The sequence below is a fragment of the Apus apus genome, chromosome 2 (genome assembly GCF_020740795.1).
Source record: "Apus apus isolate bApuApu2 chromosome 2, bApuApu2.pri.cur, whole genome shotgun sequence".
Classification (NCBI taxonomy): Eukaryota; Metazoa; Chordata; class Aves; order Apodiformes; family Apodidae; genus Apus; species Apus apus.
The window spans coordinates 123,433,020-123,441,975 of NC_067283.1; the positions used below are offsets into that span (position 1 = coordinate 123,433,020).

General features: G+C 49.3%; 1 protein-coding gene across 1 annotated transcript; it reads right to left on the minus strand.

Annotated features, from left to right (window-relative positions):
- Positions 1-305: 305 nt before the first annotated feature.
- Positions 306-4,197, minus strand: MSC (musculin). Its single transcript, XM_051612428.1, has 2 exons — positions 3,547-4,197; positions 306-2,752 (listed from the first exon to the last, which is right to left on the minus strand). The coding sequence occupies exons 1-2, from the start codon at positions 4,072-4,074 to the stop codon at positions 2,666-2,668; spliced, it is 615 nt and encodes a 204-aa protein (XP_051468388.1). The 5' UTR covers positions 4,075-4,197; the 3' UTR covers positions 306-2,665.
- Positions 4,198-8,956: the final 4,759 nt, after the last annotated feature.

Genomic DNA, 8,956 nt, shown 5'->3' on the forward strand with positions numbered 1-8,956 from the left:
ACCTAAGGATTAAAATTAATTATTTGAAATATCAGATCCTTCTTACAGAAATCCAAACATACATAATTGCCATATTAAGATACATAAGTATACAGTAACGTGTATCTCTGTATAGAAGAATTTTCAAACAAAGAATTGAATCTTATACAACATTCACTATCTAAAAGCTGTAATTCTTTATCAAGATTTTGACCTGAAATTTCACCTATAACCATTGTATAATTCTTTTCTGAAACCAGTCATAGTCTGTTGGGGCACCATCACCGTGTAGATGTGTCTGTTTACAAAGTAACCAATACAGTATCTGCTTTCATTATTTTATTGAGAAACTACTTTTATACATTATGTAGCCACAAAGGAAAAAAAATATTTGAGAACATGTAGTAGGATGCATGGATGGAAGCAATATTATGTTTTTCTTCATGTCACACTCCTCACCCCCAATTTTAACCTATTGTATTTACTTAATATAACCACTTCATATTTGGGAATTTACCCTGGACATCATTTTTTCCATAATTTCTCACTGACTTTTCTATACTGCTTAAAGTTCTCCATGCTTTCCTTGTTTTCCTGATCTCCTAGAGTCATTAACCAATTACAGATGGGATCAAGGCCAAAACCAGCTACGTATCACAACTGAGATTATATCAAGTGGCACCTCAGTTGAATTGCTGAATAATCTTTTCTCTAGGATTCAGATAAACATTGGTTGAGGGTTTTTTATACCTTTTGGCTTCCTAAAGGTCCATCTTATTTTGATTTACTGTTTATATTATTTTATTTTCATAAAGCTTACTAGAGAAGGTGAGTTGGAGTCCCACCTCAGTTACATAACTATAAATCAGGATAGTCCTCTTCCTTCACAGTCTTTCTCTGAATAAAACTGGGACATAAATTAGGTTATGGTCTCTGTACAGCTTGCTCTCAAATCACTGAAATCAATAATTTCAGCAGATCCTGGACTGAGCCCTTATATGATTGTGCAGAGGCTCTGGAATACTGTACACTTCACAAGAAAAGCAATTTTCTGCAGTTTATCTACTTGAAAGACACGACAAATAGTCAGTCTTGAGCTTCTAAACAGTATTTCAAAACAGAAATCCACGACATAGACAAGAAACCAGGTTAAACTGGTTCTTGATAGTCAAATGTTTCTTCCTCCTGGCTGCTTAAATGAAGAAGAGGGACTTTTTCTTCTCTAAAGCAATTCAGTCTTCTCCCTTACTGAGAAAACCTTTTCTCAGTAGTTTTGATCTTCAAACAGGAAAAGTGTGTGCCCAACTAGGAAAGCTCAGCTGACTTCCCACTGCATGAATACAAATAAAAGCAAAACAGACTACAGATGGAAATGTAAAATGACAAAGAGCAGCAAAAGGAGCCCTTACAATACCTTTCATGCTACAAAGAAGTTATTTCTTAATCTACAATTATTGATTTTCCTGATTCACAGGAAAAATGATGACAATGAATTCTGTAAATTGTTAAAATGTGGGTTTCCCTGCTGTTTAATGCAGTACTGTACCTCATGTTAATTGTTTGGGGTGAAACTCTTCTTATCTGACTCTTGCTGGAGATGTATCTGCCCACAGGAGATGAGGAAGATAACTGTGTTTACAACAGCGGCTTTCAAGAACATGCATTCCATTCCAAAGATGTTCCTATATTGATGCAGCCACACACTATCACAGTACCAGTAAGTCATTGTAACCAAGCTTTTAATGTCATTTATAAAAAAATAAAGTTATTTACATTTGCAACTTATTTGATGGCATCTTCTTTTATTACAGCATTTGAATCAGTGAAGAAATGTCACTAGAACTCATTTGAGGGTGAACTTTTCAAAGATAAGCATGACAGTACAGGAAAAATGTTGAAAACATCATGAATTCTTACTATCTTGCAGCATCATAAAACTAATTCTTTACAACACAGGCACCTTGGTGTTATGGTTAAGCAGAATTCCCTTCCAGATTAAGGCATAGAAACTCTGCCACATCTCTGGGAACAGTCCCACATTATTACATGTGGCACTTCAAGGCATAACCAGAGGAATTAGTTTCATTCCAGTGGATGGCAGCCTAAGTGCAGATTGTAGCCACTCATCCATCTTTAAGAAAAACAACAACAAAAAAAGTATGACTATTGCATAGTTGCAGTGAACTGCAAAAAAATGAAGAGAAAAGCCATCAAAATATATTATAAATCTATCTGAGTTTCAAAGCTACTCTAAAATACTGCTTTGCTTTAGAATACAAATAACACTGTTTGGGGTTAGTTTGTAGAGTTGTGTTTTGGTCCATGCTGTTAATTCTATATAATTATATTCCTCTTGCATTAGTTTAATAGCCTCAGAACAACAGGTCCTCAGGCATTGGTAAGAACGATGAAGCCAAAGAAGGGCCTTTCCAAATCCCAGACTTAGCTGCTGCACTCAGTTCATAAAAACTAATTTCCACTCCCTCCCTTCTCTACTGCTTTAAATAAACTTCACTCAGAACTCTTAGGGAAAAGAATGACAGGGGACACAGATTTAACACTGCTAAAGATAGGGACTTGTCCCCACCTTCTAGTCTTGAGCTGATAAATCACAGCTCTTAAAATTATCCAGCCCAGATGAAAGAAAAAAAATTACATATCAACAACAACAATCAGTTTACTTTGACTATGCAGTAGTCCCACATAATCTGCTGGCAGTAGAAACTTCTTTGGTGTCAGAATCAGGTCTTCCTGAAACCACAAACGGCCAAGTCTGTAAGAAAAGAAAAGAAAAAGAAAAAAAGAAAAAACATATTTCATATTAGAAATATGAAACTGGAGCTTTATTACCGATAGATGTCTAACTCTGGTTCAGTTGCAAATACGTCATCATGTTTTAGTCCCTGTGGGAAGCACAGTGAGAGCTGAGTTCCTCTAACAAATATTTTCATTACGTTTTTCTTTATAATTAAATGCCACGCGATAGGGCTGCAGCGGTCAGCAATTGTTCTTATAAAAATGCAACATTTATCTTGCTTTTCAACTATGATCCTAATTTTATAAAGAAAAAAAAGCATATAAACTATTAAAAAGCAATCACTCTGCATTATATAAACAACCTTTTCTCTCTTGTGCACGCATCAGGCATTTAGTTTGTACCGATGAACTAATGACTGTTTTCTTGTGTTCCCAGCCAGCCCGCGGAGCGAATTACTCCTTTTTCGGACACTGAGCTTATGTAATGGAATTTATTTCTTTAGGGTTCCTAAACCCACTCCCCGACTCCCCAAAACCTCGCCGTCACTATAGGCCAAAACCGGCTCTAGGGTCGTCCCCGGGGCGAGGGTCACTGGCGATTTACGAAGCAATCGGGACCGCCCCGCGGCTTCTTCGACGGCGAGCATGGCTGGAGCGCTGCCAGCCGTGCCCGGGCTGGGGGGGCGGGCCGGCAGGGCTACCCCGGGGCTTCTCCGGTGAACACCGGGGGTGACCCTCGTCTCGCATCCCGAAGGCGGTTGGGCCTCCCGCCTCCGCGCCCCTCCGCGCAACCCCCGCCCCGCGCCGTACCAAGTTGACGGGGTGGACGTATCCGTTCTCGTAGCGGTCCTCCTGCAGGAGCTGCCGGAGGTGGGCGATGTAGCTGGACGCCAGGCGCAGCGTGTCCAGCTTGGAGAGCTTGGTGTCGGGTGGCACCCAGGGCAGGCTGGTCTTCAGCCGGGAGAACGCCTTGCTCAGCACCCGCATCCGCGCTCGCTCCCGCGCGTTGGCCGCGTTGCGCTGGGACTGCTTTCCCTCCGGCGCCGGCCCCCGCGGCCCCGACACCGCCTTCTTGCCCCCGGGGCCGCCGCCCCGCGCCCGCTTCCTCTTGCAGCCGCTGCCCGCCGGCCCCGCCGCGCAGCTGCCCTCGCCGTCCTCTTCCTCCTCCTCCTCCTCTTCTTCTTCCTCCTCCTCCTCCGCCGCTGAGGAGTTGTCTCCCGACGGGTAGAGCTCGCCGCGGGGCTGGCGCTTGGCCGGCGGCGGCGGGTAGTCCAGCTGCAGCGCCCGCAGGTCCATCTCGGGCAGCTCCTCCGCCTCGCTCCCGGAGCCCGTGGACATCGCCCCGGGAGGGAGGCAGGGAGGCGGGCGGCGAGGCGGGCAGGAGGGGGCGGACAACCGAGGCGCGGAGTGGGCCCAGTGCGGGGCGGCCCCGCCGCGGAGAGTCCGTGGGGGCGTGGGGGGAGAAAGGGGGGGCGCGGCGGGGGGATGCGCCCCTTGACAGCGCTATATATCGTGTGTCCGCCCAGCAAACCATCTGCCGGGCGGAGGGGAGGAGTAGGGGCGCGGAGGAGGGGGTCGGACCCAGCTGAGCCCCGCGCGGAGGCGGCGCCTTTCCGCGCTGCCCAGCGCAGCGCTGCGCACCGGCTCGCTGTCCGGTGCGCGTAGTCAGCCCCGTAAGGTGGGGAACACGCGGGGAAGCCTCCAGGCGTATTTATGTTCTTGGGAGTAACACCGCAGTGCGGACGGGCGGTTTTCCTCTGGGACAGAGCCCTGTCCTTGCCTTGGATAGTGGAAAATTCCCCCAGGGCTAATCCCCCCAGTGCTTTCGCGGAGGGGGGAGGGCACTGCGACCTGTCTCTAAGGTGGGCTAAGGCTAAGCACCGCCCGGGGCTTGGCCCCCACCCCACCGCAATTTGCTGTCCCTCTTAACTTTCCTTCGAGGTCGGGGGATTTCCCCGTCGTATAAACCCGCTACCAGCCCCGCTCCCGGAGCCGAGCGGTGCGACTGGGCGGAGGGGTCAGGCCCCCGCCCGCCGGGGTCTTCCCCTGCGCTGCTCCGAGAGCGGCTGTGGGGCCCGGTGTCCCCACGCCGAAGAGGGCGGGGGCAGCGGGACACGCGTCTCTCGGGGGTGGGTTTGCCATTTGTGGGGAGGAATGTGAAAAGTCTCTAGAAACCCGTGGACTGTGTGTTGATGGTGTCGATAACTAGGGGTGAAGCTACAGACAGAAACAAACGACTGTAACGAGTCCGAGGGCTTCTCCGTCCTCAGAGCAATTAGTGAAAAGCCAATGAATTGGGCTGTGCACAGCTCTATGTCACTGAGCAAATGAAACGAGAGAGCTTTTTGAGTCATTCGCGGGGTTTGCTAACAAATCCCATGCTCCTGCTTTTGTAGAGTCCACGGGAGAGTGGGGGACCCAGCATCCTCTGGAAATGCTGATATGCAAATTCAACAGGGGTATGAATAAATACAAAATATATATAAAAAAACCCCAAACAAAACAGAAACAAACAAATAACTTGTATCTCTCCTACACCTCAAAATTTCTTTCCAATCTGAATGGTTAGCATTTAGTACTATCACGGCCCTGCCTGGATACAGTTAACCAGAATAAAAATTCAGTTCGCAGAAAAAAAAAAATCTAACGACTACAACAGGTGGAAATATCTTGTCCCGCAGTTTTTGCTCCCCGGTTTTCCCTTCCATTTTGCTGCCGGCCGAGTGGAACCTTCCCGGCTGCTGCCCCACAACTTTCCTGGCACCGCCGGCCACCTTTTCGCCCAGCGCTTTGCACTTCACTCCCCGCCAACCCTGTGGTCTTACTGCGGGCCACTTAACGCTGTATAAACCTCGGCTTCACCCGCTGGGGCTAGAACCACATCAGAGCCGGGCTTAACTGCAACCTTTCCAAGTGAAACTTGACATTTCTTGAACCACCGAAACAGGCAGCTGATCTTGCAACTGGATCTCTTGAACTTGGTTTGACACTACGATGCTCTGGCTGGGTCCCACACGCTGTACGGTGAAACGTGCCGGACTTCGGGGCTGTTCTGCCTCCCCAATTAGCCTATATTATCCGTATAAATACATACATATATATATATACATATATATATATATATAAAGATACTGCAGGGGAAGAGATATAGGTTTACTTTTTCCCTCCATCTGGGTTGTTTATACAGGTGCAGGCTGAACGCTTTCCCTGTTAAAGATTAATGGGAGAAAGGGCTGAATTTCTTTAAACAAAGAAGAAAATGGTACCTAGTCTTAAAAGCCACAATGGCAAATCTTACCTTTCGCGCCTACCTCTGCCTCGGCGGGTTAAAGGCGACGCATAATGGATATTTCGTCTCATTTAATTAAGGGACTGGGGGTGGTGGAATTAGCCAAATTCTCAGATCTTCTCTGACTGCTTCGTGGTGAGTAAAGGAAATGGGAAATGCCAAGGAGTAAATCAGGAGTGAATCTCCGGGATTACTTCGAATTGGCACACAACGAAACCGAGCAGAAATTACTCCTTTCACATTCATCAAACCTCTAATCTGCGACCCTGACCGAGATATCATTTTCAGGATTAAGTCTTTGATGGGGCCAGGGCATGACATCACGCTTCCATTTGTCCTCTTAGTCAAGACTTTGATCCTTCATGCTCTCTGCGTGCTGAGTGAGGAAAACGTCTCTGGTATATCAGGGCAGCATTTTACGGCCGTTATCAACTACAGTCCCGTTCCCTTCTCTCCGTTAAAAGTTACAAAGCACGATCAGATCTGCACCCGGGCTTCGAGGTTAGCATCCCTTCGCTGCTTCAGGGTCCATCCCTGCACGCTGTGCGCAGTGCCGGGGCAGCCTGGGGCTGCAAGACCCAGCGTGTGTGTGGAGGGAAAGGAGCAGCAGCTAAACTAGCTCCTGCGTGGGAAGAAGCTAGAGAGAGGGCCTTCCCTAGGGAGGAAGGGCCACCCTTGTTGGCCCTGAGGCCACAAAAAGGAGCTTTGCTGAAGGGAGAACCCTGATTCAGGAGGGGCGCACTAGGACTCAGGGTTGTGTCCCACACTTGGGCAGAGGGATTTCGGGAAATAAATTTAACCAACCCAAGCAAAGAGGAGTCCAGGAAAACCAGATTTTTCCTTTATCTTTGCAAGAGATGAGGGTGTTTCGTGCTGCAGCTGAGGCCGGGCGAGGGTCTGCGCTGCGCTGCGCGGGAGCTTGAGAGCATCCCCGTGCAGGGGGGGCTGCGCCGTGATGGGGGAGCCACAGCCCCCGCGGCACAGCAGCCCCCCCAGGCATCGGGATGAAGCAGAGGGGGTATAACACTTTTATTTTCTTCCTGAAGTTTCAGAATAAATTATAGCAAAGAGGGAAAGAGAAAAAAAATTATCCAGAGGCCAACTCTGTAAAACGCAGGTTATCTCTGAAGGTAGGAGGGTGAACTGCTGAAAGCTGAAAGGTCTTTGGCATTCAGCCTCTGGGGTGCTGGCAGCGACAAAGCAGGGTGGAGGAGGGAGATGATGTGTTCTCGATAAAGTGCTTTAAATAAGGCTTTTCTTTGGCATTTGTCCTTTCCTCGAACTCGGCAGCGTTGCCAGGTCACTTCGCTCGGACCTGACGTGCACTTACACCTTTTCGGAAAGACTTCTGTGTAACAAGGGCGGTTTTATTAATTTTCTCGCGGTGGTGAGAAAGGCAGTGTCTGGGAGCGAGGGAAGAGGACAACGTCTGGCATAAGTCTCAGTCTTGATCTCTCCACGAGCGTCTACAACACATCCAGGTTGCATGGAAGGCAAGCAGGACTTCTGCCACCAAGAGATGCTTGACGCTGCTGGTCCTGTAGGAAAAGCAAGTGGATGAATTTTAGCCTTTGTTAAATGCCATTTAGAGCAAATGTATCTCTGCATGGCTCAGATCGCCCGGTAAAGGCACCTAGTGAAGGAAGAAGTGTGCGATGTCCCTCATCCCCCCACGATCCCTGCCCTCTCTACAAGCACCTGTGCCAGGAATGCTGTTCGCTGCAGCCTTTGCCGTGGGTGACCTGTCCTTAGCCAGAGATCTAGCACGGGTGGAGGCACCACTGAAGGATGCCCTTTCCTATTGTCACTTCCTAAAGTGGCAGCGTCATGATGCCCCTGTGCCGCAGCAGCCACCTAGCTGAGGATGCTCCGTGCGAACTAGCCCAGCTCCCCTGGGGCTGGGGGAGGATCCTGAAAGCAGCGCTGGGGAATGCAGGGACCGCCAGACCAAGCAGTTATTGGAAATGAGTGTGTGTGTATCTTGCGGGGGCGGGGAGAGGAAGGGGGAGTGGAGAAGATTTTTTAAAAAGTGGCTTGCCATCATATAAGAAAATTAAAAACTACTCAGTGGGTCAAACCATGTCAAATAAAACAAACAGGGGATAAATGAACCCCTGGAAAAAAAAAAAAAAAAAAAAGTATTCACTAGAATTTATTTTGCCTAGCGAACGCGAGCCTTCCAATTAGGGGACGCGCTCAACGATTCATTTGTTGGAGAGAGTACAAACCCGGGGTGAAAACCGAAGCTGGGGTGAGACTCCGCCTCCCCGTGCCCCTCCTCGGCCGCCCAGGCTCCCGCCCGTGGGCCCGGGGCTGCCGCAGCTGGCGGGGCCGGCCTCGCCCGCAGCACCCAGCGCTCTCCTGCCGGCGGGGACGGCTCTGTCCGGCCGGCCTCGTCGGAGGAAACCCTCGGCTCCAGAGAGAACAGGCCCCTGCTGCGGGGTTGCTGGGCTCCGAGGGGGGCAGCCCTCTGGGGTGCTGTGCGGTCGGCGGCTGGGCTGGTTATGCCATCTGGGCTGCGGGAGGGTCCCCGCTCCTCGCTCCGCAACCCTGAGCATAAGCAGGGACGTGCTTCCCAAATAACCAAACCGAACCAAAACCCAACATCACAGGTTTGTCCTTCGAGCCACTGATTTCCACCCCCGGGTCACAGGGAGATTTTCTCCGAGGAAAAGCATGGTTCCCCTTTATTTACTTCATCTCCCCGACGTTTCCAGTGCAATAGCGACAAGGAGAGGTTATCAACTGTAAAGGATCCCGGCATTCCCCGGAGTCTGGCCAGAAGTGAGTTTTCCTCAGGTATCCCCAACTTTCAGCAAGGTTTCCCCAGTGGAATACCCAGGCAAACTCTCTAAATACCTCCTGGCGCCAGAAGAAAGTTCTCATGTAATAGATACCCGCTGGTGTGAGAACACAGATTCTGCTCACTTT